The 25804-nt window shown below is 37.3% G+C and overlaps 1 protein-coding gene across 2 annotated transcripts in view; it reads left to right on the top strand.

Annotated features, from left to right (window-relative positions):
• MAP3K5 (mitogen-activated protein kinase kinase kinase 5) overlaps window positions 1-25804 on the top strand; it is a 239267-nt gene that overhangs the window by 102350 nt on the left and 111113 nt on the right. For both annotated transcript variants that reach the window (XM_030809751.1, XM_030809750.1), the window contains exon 8: window positions 24076-24188. In XM_030809751.1, coding sequence (XP_030665611.1) covers window positions 24076-24188 — 113 coding nt within the window. The remainder of the gene's footprint in view (window positions 1-24075; window positions 24189-25804) is intronic.

The following is a 25804-nucleotide window of genomic DNA, read 5'->3' as shown; positions in this document are numbered from 1 at the left end:
GACAAGGTCTTGCTCCGTCACTCAGGCTGTAGTGTAGTGGTGCAATCTTGGCCCACTGCCACCTCTACCTCCTGAGCTCAAGTGATCTTCTCACCTCAGCCTCCTGAGTAGCTGGGACCACAGGTGTATGCCACCACACCTGGCTAATTGTTTCTATTTTCGGTAGAGAGAGGGTTTCACCATGTTGCCCTGGCTGGGGCAAAGATTTCTTAAACAAGGCTTAAAAATGCCATATACCATAAACAATAAGACTGGGGAAATGGTCTGCATGAAAATTGGCTTCTGCTCATCAAAGTAGTAGCTTTTTTGGAAACAGCAGAGTAGATTCTATTGTGCTGATCTTCCTATTGATAACAATTAGAAATGTTGGAAAAAAGTTGGAAAGCACTGAAGAGTGATTAAAAGTAGCCAGAAACTGGAAAGGTTTTCATCCTTGGATGAAGGGCACCGCGGAGGATAAACTCCACATTTAAATGGCTTTTCCATCCCAATACTGGGTATATACCCAAAGGACTATAAATCATGCTGCTATAAAGACACATGCACACGTATGTTTATTGCGGCACTATTCACAATAGCAAAGAGTTGGAACCAACCCAAATGTCCAACAACGATAGACTGGATTAAGAAAATGTGGCACATATACACCATGGAATACTATGCAGCCATAAAAAATGATGAGTTCGTGTCCTTTGTAGGGACATGGATGAAACTGGAAAACATCATTCTCAGTAAACTATCGCAAGGACAAAAAACCAAACACCGCATGTTCTCTCTCATAGGTGGGAATTGAACAATGAGAACTCATGGACACAGGAAGGGGAACATCACACTCCGGGGACTGTTGTGGGGTGGGGGGAGGGGGAGGGACAGCATTAGGAGATACACCTAATGCTAAATGACGAGTTAATGGGTGCAGGAAATCAACATGGCACATGGATACATATGTAACAAACCTGCACATTGTGCACATGTACCCTAAAACCCTAAAGTATAATAAAAAATAAATAAATAAATAAAAAAAAAAAAAAATAAATAAATGCTTTCCCTCGGGGCATTTCCTGGTCTGCAGGGAGCAGGACAGATAGAACTCTAGCAGGAAATCACAGTCTTACTGGCCTGAGAGTGAGTTTGAGGCTGCCAGAGGACCTGGACATTGAGCGGGATAAGCCATTGTGTGAACAAGGTGAACCACCAATAATTTATTTACCTTTTATTAAAAAACTACATACTCTTAAGAGGAGGATAACAAATCCAAACTCCCTACAGCTTATCATACAAAATGTCTAATACGCCATAAAAATTACTAAGCAACCTGGATGTGGTGGCATGTTCCCATTGTTCCAGCTACTCAGGAGGCTGAGGTGGGAAGATGGCTTGAGCCCAGGAGTTCAAGACCTGCCTGGACAATATAAAAATACTTTGTCTTATTAAAAAAAAAGAAAGAAAGAAAGAAAGAAAAACTCTCAACTACTAAAGAGGTGAAGAAAGAGGAAAGTGTGATTCATAATTAAGAAAAAATTATTCATAGAAATAAACCCATAGATAAAACAGAGTTTAGAATTACCAGACAAGGACATAAAAATAACAATGATAAATATATCAAAGAATCTACTTGAAAAGATGAATATAATGGGTAAAAATATGAGGAATTATAGGAGATATTTGGAAACTGGAAATAACCAAACGGGAGTTCTAGAACTGAAAAGTACAATATCTAAAGTTGAAATGTCATCAAATCAGATTAACAGCAGATAGGACACAATACGATAAAAGAGCAATAAACTTCAAAAAAGTTTATTAGAAATCACTAAAATTGAAGTAGAGGAAAGAAAAAGATTAAGTCATTAATAATTCCAATGATCTGTGGCATTTAGTGGTCTAAATACTTTTTTTTTTTTTTGAGACGAGTCTTGCTCTGTCACCGAGGCTGGAGTTCAGTGGCGCAATCTCACCTCACTACAACCTCGCCTCCTGGGTTCAAGCGATTCTCTGGCCTCAGCCTCCCAAGTAGCTGGGATTACAGGCATGCCCCACCATGCCCAGCTACTTTTTGTATTTTTAGTAGAGTCTGGGTTTCCCCATGTTGTCCAGGCTGGTGTCAAACTCCTGACCTCAAGTGATCCACCTGCCTCGGCCTCCTGAAGTGCTGGGATTACAGGTGTGAGCCACCATGCCCAGCCTTGAGTGGTCCATATACTTTTAATTGGAGTCCCAGAAGGAGAGGAGAGATATACTGTTGCAGGGATAATATTTAAAGAATTAGTGGTCAAATATCCAAATCTGTTCAAACAAACAAACAAATAAAAAACAGCTCACAGATCTAGGAAGCTCAGCAAAACCCAAGAAGCGTAAATATCAAAGAAAATTATCTCTTGGCACATCATAGTAAAATTGGTGAAAAACAGAAATACAAGAAAAGGTCATAAATGCAGCCTAAGAAAGAAGATACATCAGGGGAAAGAGTGAGTGCTGAAGGAAGCCAAAAGATAATGGAATAACATTAAAGTGCTGAAAGAAAAAAAACCCAATCAACCAAGAACTCTATGTCCACTGATAATGTCTTTAAAATATGGGGGTGAAGTAAAGACAATTCTAGATAAATCAAAACTGAGATAATTTGTTGCCAGCAGAACTTCAAGAAACGTTAAAGTCTTTAGGCTGAAGGGAAATAAAACCAAATGGATCTATAGGAAAAAGCATATAGCACTGGAAATGATAAATATATGAATAAATATAAAAGATACCATCAACAAAGAAATCACAGGGAACAATGCATGTAACCAATATAGGATATATATTCAGTATATATAAATAACTCCTCAAAGTATCTTTAAGAAAAAGAGATTAAAAAATGCATAGGATATGAACAGGTTATTCACAAAAATGGAATCACAAATGGCCAATAAACATATTTTTGAAACATATAAAAAGATTATTTTTATACTACTTTACACTATTCAGATTAACCAAAATGTATAAATCTGACAATATCAATTGTTAGCCAGGATGTTAGAGAAATGTGAGTCCTAATGCCTGCTGGTTGTGCCATAAATTTCTATACACACTTAAAAGATTTTGGCATTATTGAGGAAAGTTGAGAACTTGCCTCCCCTAGGTCCAGCAGATTTATATACCCTAGAGTAAATCTTAGACATTTCTCTACATAAAAGTTTCAACATTAAAAAAAACTTTTTTAAAGTTGAGCAAAGTAAGCAAGTGGCAGAAGGATACAGAATACAGTATCATTTATAGAATGTTTAAAAACAGTCATAGAGATTTAGTATAAGTATAGATGCACGGATGGGCATCATGAACTCCAAATTCAGTATAATGGTTACCAGTGGGGAGGAAGAAGTAGAAAGAGATCCTGGAGTGATTCACATGCAATTTCAAGTATATTAAAAATATTTTATTTCTTAAGCTGAGTAGGAAGTATATCGGGGTGTTGCTTATATTATTCTTTTGTACTTAGTATTCCTACCACATTCCCAAAATAGTCCTTGATTTAAAAAAAAAATTAAAGGAGGCCAACTTAGTTTAGGAGTTCCTGTATGGTAGCCATAATTTTTTTTAAGTTTTGAAACAGAAATCTTAGCTTTTAGAAATCTTAGATCATTTTCACACTTTAGAGGGACTGTTTAGTTCTTTTATGTGCTGCCAAAACAGAATACAAGAGACTGGGTAATTTACAATGAATACACATGTACTTCTCATAGTCCTGGAGGCTGGGAAGTCCAAGAGCAAGGAGCCAGCATCTGTCAAGGGCCTTCTTGTTACATCAGCTCATGGCAGAAGGGGAAAGACAGAGTGGGCAAATGGGGCTGAAAACCTTCTTTTAAAAGGAGCCCACTCCTTCTATACAGAACCGACTTCTGATATAACAGCATTAATCCCTTCATGGGGTCAGAGCCCTCGTGGCCTTTCACCTTTCATTAGGCTTCATCTCCTAACACTATTGCACTGGGGATTAAGCTTCCAAGACATGCTTTTGGGGAGAAACATTCAAACCATAGCAAGAACTGAAAGTAGGGTAATGGGGAGAAGGAGAAACACTTGGGGACAGTAATTTCCTAGATCCTTTAGGGAAGCTTTGGTTTGGACTTTTAAATTTGTACTATAAATTTTTATTACACCGCTAAGAGTTTCACAGTTTATCTTTAACCAAATTTATTTTTAAAACTTTTGTTTTTTAGAAATAGTGTCTTGCTCTATTGTCTAGGCTGGAGTACAGTGACACAATCATAACTCACTGCAGTCTCGAACTCCTGGCCTCAGGCAGTCCTCGTGCCTCAGTCTCCTGAGTAGCTGGGACTAGAGTGCACGCTATAACACTTGGCTAATTTTTAAATTTTTTGCAGAGATGCGGTCTTGCTGTGTTGGCCAGGTTGGTCTTGAACTCCTGGCCTCAAGTGATCCTCCTGCCTCTGCCTCCCAGAATGGTGGGATTATAGGCATGAGCCCCTGTACTTGGCCTTAACCAAGTTTTTTTTTTTTTTTTTTCTGCTGTTACATAAGAGGAGTGTAATTGTGCAGCCCTTTTATTACCCTGATGTTTACACTTTAGGAAAATTCTTAATTGTAGGAGATTTAGAATCGGATATTTGAGAAGCATTATGCCCAGTATAAACGCTTTGGTATGTGACAATGAAATGCATAGGTAATCCAAAAAGGGCTGGTTTTCAAGGTCAATGAATCAAGATAGAAAACATCTCCTGTGAAGTTAGAGTGCATTGTGTACAAGGATAAAATAGAAGTGTTTTTCCATTTGAAAACAAAATAATTTAGAAGACTGAGAGCTTTCAAGGTCGCATAAAGTTCAGTTAAGGAGCAGAGTTTTTTCTGGTTTTATTTTTGTTTCAATTTTCTGTACTTACAAATTCTGGCTCTTTTATTTTAATAATTCCCATTTAGCCTAGGAACATTAACTGCCTCTCAAAAGAGCTTTGTGTTCAAGGTCTTCAGGTCAAATTGAAGATGTCAGGATTTTTATGATTTCATTTTAAGCTATCCATTTATTTTCCGGTAAGAACAGAAAATGCTGTTAGAGCCCAAAGATTTCTAGATTTTTTTTTTAATTATACGTTAAGTTCTGGGATACATGTCCAGAATGTGCAGGTTTGTTACATAGGTATATATATGCCATGGTGGTTTGCTGCACCCATCAACCCATCATCTACATTAGGTATTTCTCCTAATGCTATGCCTCCCCTAGTCCCCCACCCACCAACAGGTCCCAGTGTGTGATGTTCCCCTCCCTATGTCCGTGTGTTCTCATTGTTCAACACCCACTTATGAGTGAGAACATGCAGTGTTTGGTTTTCCATTCCTGTGTTAGTTTGCTGAGAATGATGGTTTCCAGCTTCATCCATGTCCCTGCAAAGGACATGAACTCACCCTTTTTATGGCTGCATACTATTCCATCGTGTATATGTGCCACATTTTCTTTATCCAGTTTATCATTGATGGGCATTTGGGTTGGGTCCAAGTCTTTGCTCTTGTGAACAGTGCTGCAATAAACACGTGTGTGCATATGTCTTTATAGTAGAATGATTTATAATCCTTCGGGTATATACAAATAATGGGATTGCTGGGTCAAATGATATTTCTGGTTCTAGATCCTTGAGGAATCGCCACACTGTCTTCCACAATAGTTGGACTAATTTACACTCCCACTGACAGTGTAAAAACGTTGTTATTTCTCCACACCTTCTCCAGCATCTGTTGTTTCTTGACTTTTTAATGATCACCGTTCTAACTGGTGTGAGATGGTATCTCATTTTGGTTTTGATTTGCATTTCTCTAATGACCAGTGATAATGAGCTTTTTTTCATATGTTTGTTGGCCGCATAAATGTCTTCTTTTGAGAAGTGTCTGTTCGTATCCTTCACCCACTTTTTCATGGGATTGTTTGTTTTTTTCTTGTAAATTTGTTTAAGTTCCTTGTAGATTCTGGATATTAGCCCTTTGTCAAATGGATAGATAGCAAAAATTTTCCCCCATTCTGTAGGTTGCCTGTTCACGCTGATGGTAGTTTCTTTTGCTGTGCAGAAGCTCTTTAGTTTAATTAGAACCCATTTGTCTATTTTGGCTTTTGTTGCCATTGCTTTTGGTGTTTTAGTCATGAAGTCTTTGCTCATACCTATTTCCTGCATGGTATTGCCTAGGTTTTCTTCTAGGATTTTTATGGCTTTAGGTCTAACATTTAAGTCTTTAATCCATCTCGAGTTAATTTTTGTATAAGGCGTAAGGAAGGGGTCCAGTTTCAGCTTTCTGCATATGGCTAGCCGGTTTATCCAACATCATTTATTAAATAGGGAATTCTTTCCCCGTTGCTTGTTTTTGTCAGGTTTGTCAAAGATCAGATGGTTGTAGTTGTGTGGTGGTATTTCTGAGGCCTCTGTTCTGTTCCATTGGTCTATGTATCTGTTTTGGTACCAGTACCATGCTGTTTTCATTACTGAAGCCTTGTAGTATAGTTTGAAGTCAGGTAGCATGATGCCTCCAGCTTTGTTCTTTTTGCTTAAGATTGTCTTGGCTATGTGGGCTCTTTTTTGGTTCCATCTGAAGTTTAAAGTAGTTTTTTTCTAATTCTTTGAAGAATGTCAATGGTAGCTTGATGGGGATAACATTGAATGTATAAATTACTTTGGACAGTATGGCCATTTTCATGATATTGATCCTTCCTATCCATGAGCATGGAATGTTTTTCCATTTGTTTGTGTCCTCTCTGATTTCCTTGAGCAGTGGTTTGTAGTTCTTGAAGAGGTCCTTCACATCCCTTGTAAGTTGGATTCTTAGGTATTTTATTCTCTTTGTGGCAGTTGTGAATAGGAGTTCACTCATGATTTGGCTCTCTGTTTGTCTATTATTGGTGTATAGGAATGCTTGTGATTTTTGCACATTGATTTTGTATCCTGAGACTGCTGAAAGTGCTTATCAGCTTAAGGAGATTTTGGGCTGAGACGATGGGGTTTTCTAAATATACAATCATGTCATCTGCAAACAGAGACAATTTGACTTCCTCTCTTCCTATTTGAATATCCTTTCTTTCTCTTACCTGATTGCCCTGGCCATAACTTCCAATACTATGTTGAATAGGAGTGGTGAGAGAGGGCATCCTTGTCTTGTGCCGGTTTTCAAAGGGAATGCTTCCAGCTTTTGCCCATTCAGTATGATATTGCTTGTAGGTTTGTCATATATAGCTCTTATTATTTTGAGATATGTTCCATCAATACCTAGTTTATGAGCTCAAAGATTTCTAATGGGACAGTCTTCAGGAGTTGATCTTGCACATGACACTTAATGATTTATTTAGTAATGTAAGAATGCCACTTTTACTGTAGAGGACCTATCTGTAACCTGCCATTATTGTCATTATATCCATTTGTCCTATTAACACTAAAAGGGATCCCCCACTCCCCAATCTTGAAATGGATGCCTTTTCATGCTCTTGCTTATAAAGCTATTTTGGTATTTCTTAGTGCTTTGTCCAGCTTCCGCTGTAGTGCAAACATACTCTTATTTGTGTTGGCATTGTCCCCAACCTCCCTTTCTGTTAGAGCTGAGAAGGAAAACTGCCCTGTCAAGGTGCTCACAGGGAGGAGGGCTGCCGAGGTTGTCGGGCATCTGGCCACATGTACCCAGGATTATGCCCCTCTTTAGTCATGGGTCCCAAAGGGATGTTTCAACTGACCTTTTTTTTTTTTTCTTTTGAGTTGTAATCCTCTGGGTTTTCATTTCCTAAATGCTGTTGCTGGCATAAGGAGTGAGGTGTTAGGGCAGGTAGTCAGTCCCTCGGGCTTCTTTCCATGGACTGAATCATTTTCTGTTGACTTGAATAAACAGTAAGCCACTGACCATGGAAAGTTTAAGGATAAGAGTTCCAACTCAATGGAAAGAGTACCCAAGCAGTTGTGATTACAATGGCTCGTCAAACTCTTTCTGCAATTCTCCTTTTTAATAATATTAATGAATGTTCCTGACCCACAGTAGAGGGAGGAAGTTTTACTCTCCTGGACATATTATCTGATTCAAGTACTAAATGGCAGCGTGTTAGTGCTACAGAGAGTCTCTAATGTGATCTATTTTCTGATAGCTTTAGTTCTGAGTTCAGAATGTGAAAACAGAAAATAGGGGAAAAAATGGCTTAGATTATTATTATTATTATTATTATTATTATTATTATTTTTAGAACAGGATCTTGCTCTGTCATCCAGGCTCAAGTGCAGGGGTATAATCTTGGCTCACTGCAGCCTTGAACTCCTGGGTTCAAGCTATCCTCCTGTCTCAGCCTACTGAGTAGCTGGGACTATAGGCGCATGCCACCATGCCCAGCTAATTTTTGTATTTTTTGCAGTGACAAGGTTTCCCCATGTTGCCCAGGCTGATCCTGAACTCCTGGGCTCCAGATCCACCTGCCTCACCTCCCAAAGTGCTGGGATTACAGGCATGAGCCACCGCGCCTGGCTGGTTTAGATTTTTCTAAGTGTGCTGAATTACAGTATATTGTTGGAACAAACTGTGATTCTTGACTCTTATGTGAGACAGAGAGCGAATGGTTTGAATGAATACATCCTAATTTAAGCATTAAAAAAATAGTTCTCTAACATTTGATGTTTTGCGTTGTCATTTCCTTAGTTATTTTTGTTCATCCCAGCTCTTGAGAATGGCTGAAATAATGCAATTTGTATTTAAAAGGTTGTGGCATTTTTCTCATAGCTTTTCAATATAAAGATTTAAATTAGTTAAAGGCAGCAGTGGTGCCCGTCACATGCTAGTTAGAGGACAACTTGGGCTGCAGGAGAAGGAGCAAGATGACAGCAGAGAGGATGAGAAGCTGGGAGGAGAGCCAGCTTTCAAAGGGTGAGAATTTGTGACTAAAGAGCTGAGACTTACATCCTAAAAAACAGCCATCAAGTTTCTGAAGTGGCATAGTTAACCCCTGGAGATGATCCAAGGTAGTGTTAGGGACAAATCACCATGCCTTAGAGGACCGCGGAAGTTCTCATTGCCAGATTATCTCCACATTTTCTTTTTTAAGCAAATCTAAAAAGAAATAACCACGAAATGGTTATGCTGAATTCCTATGCAGTATGACTTATTTAGAAAATTTTGTTATATGCAGTATTTGCTCACATAGGTAGAAATATTAATAATAATTGAGCCCTTAACCCTTAGAGTTCACACAACGTTTCTGTGCATGTTACTAATGAGGGAGGCTTACAGGAACCTTGTAAAGTAGGCAAGGCTGACATTTTTCTTCCTTTTCTTAAAAAAAAAAAATTGAGGTAGGGTCTCATTCCATCGCCCAGTGCAGATCACAGCTTGCTGCAGCCCTGAACTCCTGGGCTCAAGTGATCCTCCCACCTCAGCCTCCGACGTAGCTGGGACCACAGGCGTATGCCGCCATGCCTGGCTCATTTTTTATTTTTTGTAGAGATGGGATCTCGCTATGTGGCCCAGGCTAGTCTCAAATACCTGGAGCAAAGTGATACTAACGCCCCAGCTTCCCAAAGTGCTGGGATTACAGATGGGAGCCACCACACCTGGTCACTTCTTCCCATTTTGCAACTGATAAAATTAAAAATCAAAGAACTCCAGTGAATTTCCTGTTGCCCTGTGATTAATAAAATTTCAGATCTTATTTTTTCAGATCCAGTGTTGTTTTTACTGTATCCTAGGCCCTCCTTCCTGAAGTTTCCAGGAATAGACATTTCCAGCAATGTCTAGATTTCAGTTTTGTTGAAGAAGTATGAACTAATGGGAGACTCACAAGGGATCGGTGTTGACACAATACTTGGAAACAGTGTGATCTTGGGCAAATTACCCTTAGAATATTCTATTTTATTACTTAAAAAAAAATTAACACTTGCTTAGATGGGTTAGAATGCTCTTGGCATATTGCAAGTAGCAGAACACCTTACTCCAATGGGTTTAATCATAAGAAAGTGTATCTCTTAAAACATGAAGTTCAGAAGTAGGACTGGCTCAAGTGCAGGTTGAACCAGCAGCTGAAAGACATCAGTCAGGTCCTTTTTCTTGCTATGGCCATGGGTGGCTTTGACCTTGGGCTGCCCTACTCAGGATTGCAAGATGGCTATGGCCATTCCAAGATCAATCCAGATCAGCTGTACCAGTGTCGAGGGGAACTGATGCAATCTTTTCCTGTATCTTTCTCTTAGGACTGAGAAAACATGTTCGTAAAAACTTACTCCAGACTTTCTTTACGCCTTCATGCTTCTAGTATTTCATCAGCCCCAAACTACACAAATCACCAGCAAAGAGGATGGGATTATTACAACCGGTTTAGACTAATCTCTTTGGGATGAGTGCTTTGTTGTGAGGATTATATGAAACAACATATGTTAAAGTCCTGAAATTTAGTAAGCCTTTAGTGCTATATCGTTGGCGTTAATACATCTTTAGTGAATAATTTTGTATTTTTTTCTGCCCCCCCCATTTTGTATTTCTTTACATATTTGGTATATTTATCCATGTTCAAAATGGACATTGACTATATTAAATTTCCCTTGTTCTAAAATATTCCTAAAAGTCTTTTTTTTCTTTCTGGATGTAGCTAAACATTTTAGCTAATGAGAGAAAATGTATAGAGTCTGCATAATTTTTACACAGGCCCTGTCTGAATTTCATATATCAGGGCTATTGTGGCACCATGCAGGATAGGCAGTACTTGCCTGAAATCACATTTGGTTTTGGAGAAAACGGTGTTCTCATTCTTAAGGGAAGATATGAAGTCATTTTTAGAACTCTGAAAGGAAATTAGGTGCTTGTACTGTATTAGCATAATCATGTCTTTCTTGTTATAATGCCAAAAAAGATCCATGGCCAGGAAATTAAAAGCATTAAGTCTGTTTTTTGCATTAATATGTTCATTTTTCCATAGTAACTTCGGGAAGAACAGCGAGCCTGGCCTTATCAACCAGTTTTCTTTTACGTCAGTGACAGTGCTATTCAAACAGTAATGTGTGCCTAATAAAGATTTAGTTTTTACAGTATTAATGGGGTTGGCTCTCCTTTGGAAGAGTTATATAACAAACTAATCAACAGACAAATAAAGACCAATGTCGATTTTCCATTTGCCAGATTAGCCTTGTTTCCTTTGTCTTGGCTTCGAGTTATGTTTCTCAGTGTTCTCTTCATTTTTACCACCCTCCTTCCCCCTCTCTCCCCACCTCCAGAGTTTTATCTCACTGTTGTTGCATTAACATTATTTTTGCTTCGTCCTTTATTGTGTCTATTATATGAGTCCCCAAATTTTGGATGATTTTTATTTTTAGAACACAAGGCCTGAAAAGTTTTTAGTAACTCAGCATGACACCAGCTCATTGGTGACCAGATGTACAGGATTCCTAAGGGATCGCTAGTTCCAGGATGACCTAGGAACTTGGGTAAAACACACAGTGTGTCCACAGTTGCTTTGTAAAAAAGTGCCCTGGAACATTGGTCTCATGCTTTGACCTTGATTTAATACCACATTCTGCAGATGATGGATTGGATGAAGCTGTGTTATGGCATGACCAAGTTGAGGTTTTTTTTTTAAGACATAGTCTTGCTCTGTTGCCCAGGCTGGAGTGCAATGGCGCCATCTTGGCTCACTGCAAGCTCTGCCTCCCAGGTTCACCCCATTCTCCTGCCTCAGCCTCCCAAGTAGCTGGGACCACCGGCACCCACCACCACGCCCGGCTAATTTTTGTTTTTATTTTTAGTAGAGACGGAGTTTCACCGTGTTAGCCAGAATGGCCATGATCTCCTGACCTCATGATCTGCCCACCTCAGCATCCCAAAGTGCTGGGATTACAGGCGTTTTGTTTTGTTTTGTTTTGTTTTTTGAGACAAGTTCTCACTCTGTCACCTAGGCTGGAGTGCAGTGGTGTGATCATGGCTCACTGCAGCCTCAGCCTCCTGGGTTCAAACTGTCCTCCTGCCTCAGCCTCTGAAGTATCCATGACTACTGATGTGCACCACCACTCAGCTAATTTTTCAAATTTTTTCTAGAGATGGGGGTCTCACTGTGTTGCCCAGGCTGATCTTGAACACCTGGGCTCAAGTGATCCTCCTTCCTCAGCCTTCCAGAGTGCTGGGATTACAGGCGTGAACCATTGCACATGGCCAGAATAAGAGTATTTACTATGTCTCTGTAGAGGTCTCCTAATTGACTAACGAAGATGGAGCACCTAAGGAGAGAAACTAAGGCTTGCTTTATGTAATTCAGTTATTAGAGAAATGAGTGAGAGAGCTAGATATTTGCCAGGCATTATACTGAAAAGGAAGGAGAATATGGAAGAATAGGAGTGATTTCACTTAGTGAACCAAAGCGATTGTTTGCAAATCTGGCTGAGAACAGAATTGCTCGGGGAATTTTTTAGCAATGTGAAATTCTTTGCCCCTGAAGATTCTGCTTTAGTGGTTCCATCTGACAGCATAGATTAATCATAATTGGTTAATGTGACTATTCCCCTTGCATGAAATATTTAGATTTTCCCCATATTTGCTGTCACTCCCTTCCTCCTAAATCTTTACTGTTCTTCATAGCCTCCGAGATTAAATCTACACCCCAGCCCCACCCCTGCCTCCCCTGCAGAGCTCTTCCAAGGGTGTCTCTTCCTATCTTTCCAGCCTTCTCAGAATATGGTTTTGCATTGTTGTTTAAAGAATTGGGGCAGTTATTGCAAGAGGAAGTGTACATATGAAAACTACTCACCCTTAAGAGTAATCAAATTTGAGCTGTTCTTTTTTGTTGTAATCAATTGGCAAAGATGAGAAGAGATGAGAATAATTTATATTTGCATGGGAGCACTGTAAAAGTCACTCTCCTACACTGCTCTTGAGAATGTGAATTGGTAAAGACCTTTCTGGAAAGCAGTTTGGCATTGTGCATCAAGAGCTTTGAAATAATTCATGTTCTTTGATCCAGTTCTGTCACTGGGAAACTATCCTAAAGAAATGGTAGATATGGAAACAAAGATCTGCAATGGTGTTCATGACACTGAACTTTATGGTAACAAAAAATTGGAAGAAATCTAAATATCCAAAAATAGATAAGTTGTTAAGCAAAGGATCACATTGCCAAAGGATAGAATATCATTTATTCAAAATTTGGTGGTAAAATATATATAACATAAAATTTACCCTTTTAACCATTTTAAGTGTACAGCTCAGTGGCATTAAGTACATTCATATTGTTATGCAACCATCATCACCATCCATCCACAGAAAATTTTTTCATCTTGCACAACTAAAAATCTGTATCTGCTGGACAACAATTTCCCATTCTCTCCTTCCCCCGGCCCTGGGCACCACCATTACTTTCTGTCTTTCTATAAATCTGTCTGAATTTGACTACTCTAGGTACCTCATGTAAGTGGTATTATATCTGGTTTGAGTTTTGTGTATGTGTGTGGCTAGCTTATTTTGCTAAGCATAAGGCCCTCAAATCTTCCTCTGCGTTGTAGCATGTGTCTGAATTTCCTTCCTTTGTAAGGTTGAATAATAATTGTGTTGTATGTATATACCACATTTTGTTTATCCATTCATCTCTTGATGGACATTTAAATCGTTTCCAACTTTTCTGGCTATTGTAAATGATGCTACTTTAAACATTGGTGTATAAATATCTCTTTAAGGTTCTACTTTTAATTATTTTAAGTATATACCCAGAAGAAAATTGTGGTTTTGAAAAATGTTTAATAGTAACATGCATCATGATATTTTATCAATTAAACAGCAGATCATAAAAATAGGGTGATTCTCTTTTTTTTGGAAAAAAAATATGTGCGTGGTAAAAGGACTGGAAAAACACAGTTAGAACTTGGGGTTCTTTTATTTTTGTTCCTGAGTTTTCTATTATAACAAGATATGTACACAAATAAGTAGTTTGAATTGGAGGGTTATACCCCCACCAGCAGATCACAGCCGCAGGGTGATTCAGCGTTAGTTTCTTCACATGCTGTCCTGCTTTGTTTCTGAGTTATTTTATGAGTGTTAATTTCAGAAATATCCCTAGAGATAAAACACACCATGAAATTCTAATTTAATTACCTTTGTGTCTCATAGAAAGAATCACAACTGTTATATCACAAACAAGGAAAAATAGCAAGAACTTGACTTGAGCACAGTGTCTTCTTTGTTGGAAAGTACATATTCAAGCTAGAAATAATCAGTTCAAGAATATTTCCTTTATTTTTGATTTCTGTTGAACATCTCAGTGTGGATGCAAAAAGTGAAGTCTTTTTTTGTGAAGACTTCATCACTCACTCTATATCAAAGACTTAACTGCTTTTAAGCTAGTTTGCAATCAGGTAACAAATACAGTACTAATCATAAGGCAATTCTTGAACAAAAACCTATTGCTTTGAAAGCTTGAAAGAGAAGTTTGCATCTTTTAAATGAAATAATGAATTAAATAGTGGCAAATTATTTGCCCCCTTTTGGCTGGGTGCAGTGGCTCATGCTTGTAATCCCAGCACTTTGGGAGGCCGAGGAGTGTGGATCACCTGAGGTCAGGAATTCGAGACCAGTCTGGCCAACATGGTGAAACCCCATCTCTACTAAAAATACAAAAATTACCTGGGTGTGGTGGCACATGGCTGTAGTCCCAGCTACTTGGGAGGCTGAGGCAGGAGAATCGCTTGAACCTGGGAGGCGGCGGTTACAGTGAGCCAAGATTGCACCATTGTACTCTAGCCTGGATGACAGAGCGAGACTCCATTTCAATTAAAAGAAAAAATATTTGCCCCCTTTCAACAAATATTTAGTGCTAAAATAAAAAAAAAATCAACAGGAGTGGAAATAACTTTGTATGGTTACTCAAATATAGCCACTAAATTTCTCTTAAGATGTAAATGTATAGTTCGCTAAGATTTATTTCCTTCTTAAAGTCTTATCCAATTTAGCTTCATCATTTTATTTCTCTATCTTTATAGATAGTTTTGCACTTTTAATCATTGTTTAGATTTCTTTATGTATAGATTTACATATTGTTCATATTTGTATATCTTTTTGCTAAACTATGACATTCTCAGCATTATAAAACTCTTGTTTGGTGTGTTTTTATGGGTGCATTTCAGCAGTATTGCCATGTGAGTCTTTTTGAAATATTAGTCTTTTGTTTTATGAGACTGATCAAATATATTGTGAAAAACTCCATTTTTTTCTTAGAATATATCAGTATCTGTTTCTGTTGTATATAGAATACAAGCTTTATCCTTAATATAAAAGCAATACAAGCTTTATCCTTAATATAAAAGCAATTTGTATTTTTCCTGTTTCATTCAACTCCCTTTTATTAAAAACAAAAACAAAAAGACCCAGAAAATAATGAAAAAGAACTACAAAAATTGTTAGTGCAAACCAAAGGGTAGGCAGAGCCATACAAAGAAAAGGGCCTAGGCTTATGGAATCCAGCAGAACTGGGTAGAGTTCCTGCTTGACCACTTCCACACTGCATAACTTAATATTCCTGTGCTTCAATTTCCTTGTTGGTAAGGAATTCCCCCTACTTTAAAGAGTTGTCAGAATTAGAAGTATTATGCCTGAAAAGTCTCATTCAATGCCTTGTACCTGGTAGGTTCTCAGTAATCAGAGGCAGGTACTATTGATTCTTTTACCACTTGATGTTAATCACAGCTTTCTTTGATAGAGACTATCATCTATGCTGTTGTATTATTGTTAGAAATACACTGTCCTCATTTGTAGGAAGATTAAATATTCCCACCCATGACACCAGACTTGGTTGTGTCTCTTGATTGATGTGCTTTCTAAGCAGAAGCTTTGAGAACAATTTCGTGATTGTACCACATGTACTTTTTCCTTGGCCATTTCCATGAGAAGGCTGCTCCTTCAGGCTGGATCCCAGATGGAAGACAATGTGGAGCAGAGCTGAACCATGACATAGAGTTCATGACACAGGCATGTGGCATGAACAGGAGTTGCAAGCCACTGGGATTTGCAAGTTGTTTGATACTGTGACACTCTTACACTAAAATGTCTGAGATAGCATCTTCAGTTGAAATGGATATTGCCAGGTGCGGTGGCTCATGCCTGTAATCCCAGCACTTTGGGAGGCCGAAGCAGGCGGATCACGAGGTCAGGAGATCGAGACCATCCTGGTTAACATGGTGAAACCCTGTCTCTACTAAAAATAAAAAAAAATTAGCCAGGCGTGGTGGTGGGCGCCCGTAGTCCCAGCTACTTGGGAGGCTGAGGCAGGAGAATGGCATGAACCTGGGAGGCGGAGCTTGCAGTGAGCCGAGATTGTGCCACTGCACTCCAGCCAGGGCGACAGAGCAAGAATCTGCTTCAAAAAAAAAAAAAAAAAAAAAATGGATATCATCATTATTTTAACATCTACATTTGTAAAATCAAGTTTGAGTCTTCTTAGAAAAACCAATAAAATGAACTGGGCGCAGTGGCTCATGCCTGTAATCCCAGCACTTTGGGAGGCCGAGGCGGGCGGTTCACAAGGTCAGGAGTTCAAGACCAGCCTGACCAACATGGTGAAAGCCCGTCTCTACTAAAAATAGAAAAATTAGCCGGGCATGGTGGTGCGTGCCTGTAATCCCAGCTACTCAGGAGGATGAGGCAGGAGAATCGCTTGAACCTGGGAGGCAGAGGTTGCAGTGAGCTGAGATCACACCACTGAACTCCAGCCTGGATGATAGAGCAAGACTCCATCACAAAAAAAAAAAAAGAAAAATTAACAAAATGATAAAATATGTATGAAAATTAACAAAGAAACTAGAGAATGTAAATATGGCAATAATAAGGATCAACATGCTTGCTATGACTAAGCTTCCAGCCAATATGCTTTTTAGTAATAGAATGAAAAAAACAATCATATACCAATTCTTCAGAGGAAGCTAAATTCTCCCTAGCAGTAAATTAAAGGAATTTCTCATGACAGACTCTGTGTAAATAAAATCTACATAAACAACAATCAATAAAAGATATATAAACAACATTATCAATATTTTTATTGATGTCGTGAACTCCAGTAACATTAAGATGTAACACAGTGAATAATGTAACACAGTGAAAGTGATACGCAATTCACTTGTTTAAGGTGGTCCAAGGATGTAGTTTCTAGTAATATACTTTCATCAAGATCAGAGTTTAGATCACTAAAGGAAGTTAAAAGATTATTTGTATCTTGTATGAACTGACATATTTACCAGTTATCTCAGCCTGGTTCTTGGTAGGAAGTGGATGCATTCTTTCTTCATTTCACAAGTATTTCATAATCACCTGCAGCGTGTCAGGTATTCTGATGATTCAAGTACCAGATATTCATTGGTCAGCAAGGTTGATAAGGTTCCTGCTCTTACAGAGCTTACATTCTCTTGGAGCAGATAGGCAATAAAAAGAAGAATTTCAGATTATAATAAATTCTGTTAACAGATACGGAGCAATTCAGAGTTTCCATTTTTTTCTTGTGTCATGCTTACATGTGATTTTAAGAAATTTTTTCATTTTACCCATGTTGTTATATTTATTGGCATAAAGTTGTTCCAAATGTCTTTTACTTTGCTTTTAATGCTCATATCATCTGTATGGATGCCCCTCTTTTTGTTTATGAGGGCTTAGCAGTAATTTTTATTTCTCTCTCTTTCATGAGAAGTCTGCCTAGGAGTTTATCAATTTTATTAATTTTTGTAAAGAACCACATTTTGACACTATTTTCTTTATTGCATGTTTGCTTTTTATTTCACTGATTTCAGCTCTTTTCTTTATTATACCCTTCCTTTTACTTTGAAGATGATATGCTGTTCGTTTACTAGATGGAAGCTTGGAGCATTGATTTTCAACCTTGCTCCTTTTCCAATATATACATTTAAAGGTATAATTTGTTCTACATCCCAGACATTTTATCTATTAGACTTTCATTACCTTATATATAACAACATATATATATTGTTCAGTTTAAATACCTTCTAATTTTCAGTATGATTTCTTCTTTGACCTTTGGGTTATGAACTGAGTTGCCCAATTTCCAAATATATCTTTCTTTGTTGTTCTGTGGTTTAATTCTATTGTGGTGAGAGAACACATTTTTAATCATTTCAGTCCTTTGAAATTTGTTGAGAAGTACTTTACGGCCCAGAATATGGTACACAGTTGTTAGGTGTAGTGTTCCACATGAGTCAGTTAGATTAACTTGGCTAATAATGTTATTCAAATCTATATCCTCACTGATAATTTTTGTCTGTTTGTTTGATCATCACTGGGAAAGTGTTTTAAGATCTCTACCTATGATTGTAGATTTGTATATCTGCTTTTTTAGTTCTGTCCATTTTTTCTGTATATGTTTTGAAGCCATGCTATTAGGTACATTTGGGAGTATTATATTTTCCTATTGAATTTACCTCTTTATCATTATGAAACATTCCTTTTTTCTCATAATGATTTTTATCTTAAAGTCAATTTTGTCTGATATTAATATATAATGATAACATTTATTTAATATTTGGATAATACATCTTTATGCATCATTTCACTTTCAACTACCTGTGTCCTAATACTTGTTAAGTATCTTTTCTGTATAAAATGCTTGGGACCAGAAGTGTTTTGGATTTTTTTATATTTTTGAATTTGGGAATATTTGCATTATAATTGCCAGCTGAGCATCCCTAATCTGAAAATTGGAAATCAGAAATGCTCCAATGAACATTGCCTTTGAGCATCACTTTGGCACTCAGAAAGTGTTGGATTTTGGAGCATTTTAGATTTCAAATTTTTTTATTAGGGTTACTCAACTTGTATTTACAGTGTGCCTTTTTAAAATGAATATAATTGCATTTTTTGCTGTTATTGTTCAGTCTAATTTGAAAAATCTCTCATTAGGAATGATTAGATCATTTACATTTAATGTGGTAACTGATAGTTGGGGCTATATCAATAATATTGACTATTTGTCTTATTTATTTTTTATTTGTCTTACATGTTTTTTGTTCCTTTAGTCCTCCATTCTTGCTTTATTTTTATTAACTTAGTATTACATTTTCTCCTACATTAGCACTTTAGTAATAGTTTTCATATTATTCTTTGAGTATTCCCTAGAGATTACAACCTGCATCCTTGACTTTTATAGTCTACCTTCCATTTTGTATTTTACTGCCTCCTGAACAAGGAAAGAAACTTGGAGCAGTTTAAATAATCCATAGATTTTAAATGATTTTTATATTTTAGATCTAGTCACATATTTACTCTTTCTGATGCTCTTTCTTTCTGAAGTTCAGTGCTTCCAAATGAAATCACTTTCCTTTAGTCTGAAGCACTTTTAGTATTTTTTTATAGTTCAGATCTGTTGGCAACTAGTTCCAGTTTTTGTCTGAAAATATCTTTTTTAGACTTTTTTTTTTCTTTTATTACTCTAAAGATGTCACTACGTTGTATTCTGGCTTCCATAGTTTGTATGGCAAAGTCTACTGTCAATTTTATTGCTTCTTTAAAAGTAATGTATCTTTTTTCTCTGGCTGATTTTAAAAGATTTTCCACTGTGTTTTCGGATTTTGGTAACATGTTTTGGCATTTAGACTATAATTATCTTATTTTATCCTGCTTGAGTTTTGCGGAGCTTCTTGAATCTGTAGGTTGATGTTTTCATCCGTTTTGAAATGTTTTTATCCATTATATCTCACATATTTCTTGTGCTCCATATTCTCTTTCTTCTTTTTCTGGGGCTACAGTAATACATAGGTTAGACGGTTTAACTGTGTCTCCTCTGTTTCTTATGCTTTGTTGTTGTATGTGTGTGTGTTTTCTTTCTTTCTTTTTTTCTATATCTCTGCTTCAGTTTAGATACCTTCTATTGACATGCATTTTAGTTCACCAAAACTGTTTTTCCACTTTGTTGAATTAACTTGTAAGGCTATACATTGAATTATTGTTTTCAGGTATTATATGATTTGGTGCTAGATTATGTGATTTCTTTGATTCTGATTCTCTTTTGAAGTTGTTTATATCTTTTATCCATTTTATCTTTTTCTCTATATTCTTTACCATATTTGTCGTAATTATCTTAAAGTCCTTGTCTATAAACTCTAGTATCCGAATTATCTGTAGGTCAGCTTTTCTTGTCTGTGTTTGCTCTTGTTTATTGGTCACAACTTCCTGGCTCTTTGCATGTCTTCTGTTTCTCTACTGTATCCCAGACATTTGTATTAAAAAATTATTGAGACTTGGAGATGATTTTATTTTCGCTCACAGAGATTCTCCCTTTCCTCTGTTAGCCAGATAGAGTAAGAAGCTGATTACCTCAACAAATGCAGTTGAGTCGGGTTGGGTCTGTTTCTATTTTGTCTCTGCTTCTTAGCTGTGACCCTCTTGAACTTCTAATTGATAGGCAGGCAGATTTCTATCTTCTTATCCTTTAAATACCGTTGGAGATTTCATATCTTTCCTTAGGAGTTTTGTGTTGACCTCTTTATTCTCCAAAATTTGGTAGATTTATTTTTTTCTGTTTCTTTTTTTTTTTTTTTTGAGACAGAGTCTTTCTCTGTTGCCCAGGCAGGAGGGCAGTGGTGTGATTTTGGCTCACTGCAACCTCCACCTCCAGGGTTCAAGTGATTCTCCTACCTCAGCCTCCCGAGTAGCTGGGACTATGGGCACACACCACCCTGCCTGGCTAATTTTTATATTTTTAGTAGAAATAGGATTTCATCATGTTGGCCAGGCTGGTCTTGAACTACTGACCTCAAGTGATCCGCCTATCTTGGCCTCCCAGAGGGCTGGGAGCCAGCGCGCCAAGCCCAAAATGTGGTAAATTTCTTAAAGGGAAGACTTTTTTCCTATGATTGTTGTGGACTCCTTTCCCTAGTGGGACTTTCCTCCTAAACACTCAGGAGATTTCACTCTGTCATCCCAGCTCTACTCCACGCCTTAGCCTCCTATACAACTCAGCATTCAACGAATGTCCTGTGAAGAAAAAAGCCACACATTTGGGGCTCCTTCAGGTTTCATTCTGTCATGCCAAACCACGCAATTATCAAGAAATCCACTAGTTTCTCTTTTTCTTGGTAAAGTTTAAAATAGACAGAGTTTCTCTGCCGATGCCAAGCCCAAGCCTAATCTTAGGGTCAGAATTAGCAAATGCCCCATGAAAGACAACAGCAGTTCAGCTCATCTTGGAAGCCCACTTCCCTCTTTGGAGTTTATTTCAGTGATTTTTTTGTTGCTTCCATAGATCTCCAGTGTCCGTAAAAATGTGTTTTTGATATGTATTCTTATTTCCCCCTAGTTACTGAAGCAGGAGTGATGGCTCCCAAGTAGACCACTGCATCTTACTTGGAAACACAGTTTTCCCCCTCACATTTAATATTTGTCCACAATATAAATGGCTATGTACGTTCCCAGCATTTGTATAATATTTTATTCCATGTTATACTTTATAGTATTATTGGAAATTTAATTTTTCATCTTGTAACAAATGCCCTTGTAAATGAAACTTCTGATTACATGTTTAATGTTTTTTTCTTGGTATAAATTTGTAAATGTGTAATTGTTTTGTTAAGAAGTATACAGTTTTAAAAAATTTCTATAGTTGGCCAGGTGCAGTGGCTCACACCTGTAATCCCAGCACTTTGGGAGGCCGAGGTGGGCAGATCACCTGAGGTCTGGAGTTCGAGACCAGCCTGACTCACATGACAAAACCCCATCTCTACTAAAAAAAAAAAAAAAATACAAAAAAAATTAGCCGGGCATGGTGGTGCATGCCTGTAATCCAAGCTACTCGGGAGGCTGAGGCAGGAGGATCGCTTGACCCCTGGAGGCAGAGGTTCCAGTGAGCTGAGATCGTGTCACTGCGCTCCAGCCTGGGCAATGAGAGCGAAACTCCATCTCAAAGAAACAAACAAACAAAAATTCTATAATTTTGATATTGGCAAATTCCTGCCAAGAATACTGTACTTCTTTGCTTTTACAGTATGGGAGAATTCCCACTTCCTGCAGAGGTATGCTAATGATATATGACAGGATTTTATTTCTTTTGTAATATACCTACATGCTCTTTTAATCTCCAGAAAACATTAAGACTTTTTCCTCAATACAGTACTCAGTTTAGTCTCATGGATTGAGGGGAGCTCGAGAAAAATGTGAATTATTAATTTTATTGGTATTTATATTTTCATTTAAAACACAAAAATATATATTGTTTGTGGTAACAGAAAAACAGATATTAGCCCAAATATTCGTTTGGGTTGGTTTTGGCACGTAGGAGGTATTCAGCCAATATTTATTGATTCATTTCCATATGTCTTCATTGTTGCATCTTCCTTTTCATATCTTTAAGAGACATTTCATGTTCTTCAGTTTCAGGGAAAATGCCATAATGTATTTAATGAAAAATATTACGTATCTTGATATGAATTGGTAGAAAGGGAAGTGTCTACTTCTTTCTTCTCCTAAATCTTTTTTTGTTGGGACATTATACTTGCCTCTGAACAAAGACAAAGAACTTTGAGACTTATGTTAGTCTAAGACCTGTATGTTGTGACTTGCCTTGATATAGTTTCGAATATCTGTAGTCTAGGTGTATATACTTTTTTCATTTTAGAATGGAAACATGTATACTTCTGGAAACATTAAAAAATGCTTTTTAATCACCTATAGTGATGCAGTGGTACCTTTTTTTCATATTCCATAGTTACATAACTATCAGAGCCAACTAGTTAAGATTCAAAGTTATTTTTGCTTCCATTCGGAGATGCTTGTTCTACTTAAAGAGCAAGATGTTTAAAAAAGAGATGTGGTCCTCAATATTCAGAAAAATATATTTTTTGTTTTCATTTGATGTTTAATTTATTTTAAATTATGGAAAATTTTGAGTATATATAAAAGCCAAGAATATACACGTATTGTGCCTACAGTATACACTATTGTGCCTATCACTATGTTTACTATTCCTGTCTTTTATTTACACAGTTATGACTTAGGTGAGAATGCTTTTATCTTGGAATTGTAATGTATTTCTTCCCACATAACCTTTTTTTGGTATCATCAAATGGTCATTTGTTAGATATTTAGTTCTTATGTTTTCTTCAGCATGATTTTTTTAAAAATTAAAGTTTCATTTTTCATGCATTGGCCTCAGGCAGTTCCTCTTAGTCACTAGGGCATGTATTTTATTTTTCTCGTTTTACATACCCCAAGTGAAATTATATTGAATATCATTGCCCGTTTCATGATGCATGTGAGGAAACCCTTAAATGTATCCTAGGAAGTATTACCTTGAAAATAAAGTAAATATTCAAACACTGAGGTCCTTTTAAATATTGAAGTATTTTCAAAGGTTGATACTAGGTTTTATGCATATTCAGAAAAGTCTTTTTATAACTCTCTGAGCCAAAATTAGGATGTAGAGACACAATCTCTGCTTTTTTAAATTTCATCCTATAATTGACAGTCTATTTCATTTTTATATCATTCTTATGGAATTGATCATTTCAGTATGTTACCTCCTCAGTGCTCTGTATATTTTTAAGAGTTTTTAAAAACTACTTTGAAAAATATGTGCTGGGTTCTCATTTTTAAATGTTCATTGCACACACACACACACACACACACACACACCCTGAATAATGGCTTCCAAGTAGATGACTACATTTTACTTGGAAACACTAGTTTTCTTCTGACTTTTGACATGCTTCTACAACATAAATGACTACATAGCTTTCTAACATTTGGAATGTATGTTATTCCATATTATACTGTATAATATTATTGGATATTTAGAGTAATTTTTCATCTTGTAACAAATGCCCTTGTAACTAAATTTTCACATTCATGTATTTCTGGTAGATGATTGAAGAGAGGATTTTTTTAAAGACTAGGGTTACTAGGTAGGTTGAGGGTGAGCTAAGTCGGGGAAAGCAACAGAGCTGTGGACAAAGATAAGCAGTTTCTGAAGCGTTAAGTCTGAATAGCACACCAGATTCTGGGGTGAAGGCCAGTGCAATATTTTTACTTGCTCAGACATTGGAGTTATACAAACAAAAGCTATTACACACCCAGGGTTTCATGATTGAGAAAGTTAACTTGTGCATTTGTGGTTTTTTATAGGTTCAAAAAGGCATTTGAATCTGAGCCAACACTACAGTCAGGAATTAATTATGCGGTCCTCCTCCTGGCAGCTGGGCACCAGTTTGAATCTTCCTTTGAGCTCCGGAAAGTTGGTAATTACAACTTGATATTTTACATGGAAATCAAGAAACTGGACCTAACTTTGTGCAAAGGAAAAGAATCATGAATAGATAAATCTTTTGCTTTCTGTCTTTTCATACTTCCCAAAGAGAAAAAAAAAACTTATTATATCTCCTTGTTTGGAGTTTCATACTATTGTACAGAATCCTGATATTAGGACATAATTCAGTTTTTAATTTATCTTACCTGCTTCTAAAAGTCCCCCTGGTTAATATTCCAGCTCAAACTAATATTGAGGATATGAGTCCTGCATTCAGCCCCCAACTCCCAAATAAGGTTACTGTTTTGTGAGACATCAGGAATATTTCCTATTTTAGATTGCGCTTTTGTGGTGCGTTTTTTCAAAAACCTCTGCTATTTCCTTTGTCTGTTTCTCAAGCACACCTGTCCCTATGATTTCACTGGTGTTGGGGGAAGAGCCTCCCAAAGCCCCAGGAGCAACAGGTTAGGCAAATGGTGGTCTTGGTAGGAAGTAGGCTCCTCAGACCATCTTTGAATCATAGCCATCGACAGAATGTGCTTTTGTCCCTTTTTTCTGTAGACATTATCTCATCTGCTGCGTTTCCCTGAGAATTTAAAGAAGTTAGGGCATCTTAGTGAACACATTTCAAGTGATTTTTTTGGTTTTGGCTTTGATCACGTTTTTTAAAGAATCTAGATACTGGAATCCTGTCTATGGGAATCATATTTTGCTCCATTGGGTGTCTAATGACCCCCTTTCAGAGAACCTTTCCAACTCTTTTAGGAGCTACTACAGACATAGAAATATTCAGCCTTGTTTTTCATAGGGAAAAAATAACACGTTCATCTTAGTGAAGCTATGAATTGTAGAAGAAATTTTTTCTTCAAAATTAAAAAAAAATTTTTTTAGAGACCAGGTTTCCCTCTGTCACCCAGGCAAGAGTGCAGTGATGCAATCATAGCTCACTGCAGCCTGGAATTCTTAAGCTCAAGCGATCCTCCTACTTTGGCCTCCTAAGAAGCTGGGACTGTAGGCGTGCACCACCACACCTGACTAATTAAAAAAATTTTTTTTCATAGAGACGTGGCCACACTGTGTTGCCCAGGCTGGTCTTGAACTCCTGGCTTCAAGCTGTTCTGCCACAGCCTCCCAAAGTACTGGTATTACAGGTGTGAGCCACTGCACCTGGCCCACTTTAACTGGAGAATTTCTTTTTACTTTTCTTAAAGAGAAATGAATCCTAGACTTTAAAAAAAAAACATTATTTTGGAAGAGCTTATATCTTTATGTAATGTTCTAGAGAAACTTTAAAGCTAAGTAAAGTCAGAATATTAATTTGTCTATTTAAATGCCCAGACTAAAAGAATGATAAAGTATTTATTACTGTGGGATAGCAGGGACATTAAAGGTATAAAGGTCTGTTTGAAATAATTTTTTTTTCTTGTGAGACAGGGTCTCACTCTGCTGCTCAGGGCACAATGGCACAATCACAGCTCACTGCAGCCTCGACCCCTGAGACTTAGGTGATCCTCCCACCTCAGCCTCCCCGGTAGCTGAGACTACAGGCATGTACCACCACACCCGGATAATTTTTTTGTATTTTTTGTAAAGATGAGGTTTTGCCAT

Source organism: Nomascus leucogenys, chromosome 3 (assembly GCF_006542625.1).
Source record: "Nomascus leucogenys isolate Asia chromosome 3, Asia_NLE_v1, whole genome shotgun sequence".
Lineage (NCBI taxonomy): Eukaryota > Metazoa > Chordata > Mammalia > Primates > Hylobatidae > Nomascus > Nomascus leucogenys.
The sequence above is the reverse complement of the archived record's forward strand: the minus strand, read 5'-3'. Positions and strand labels throughout refer to the sequence as shown.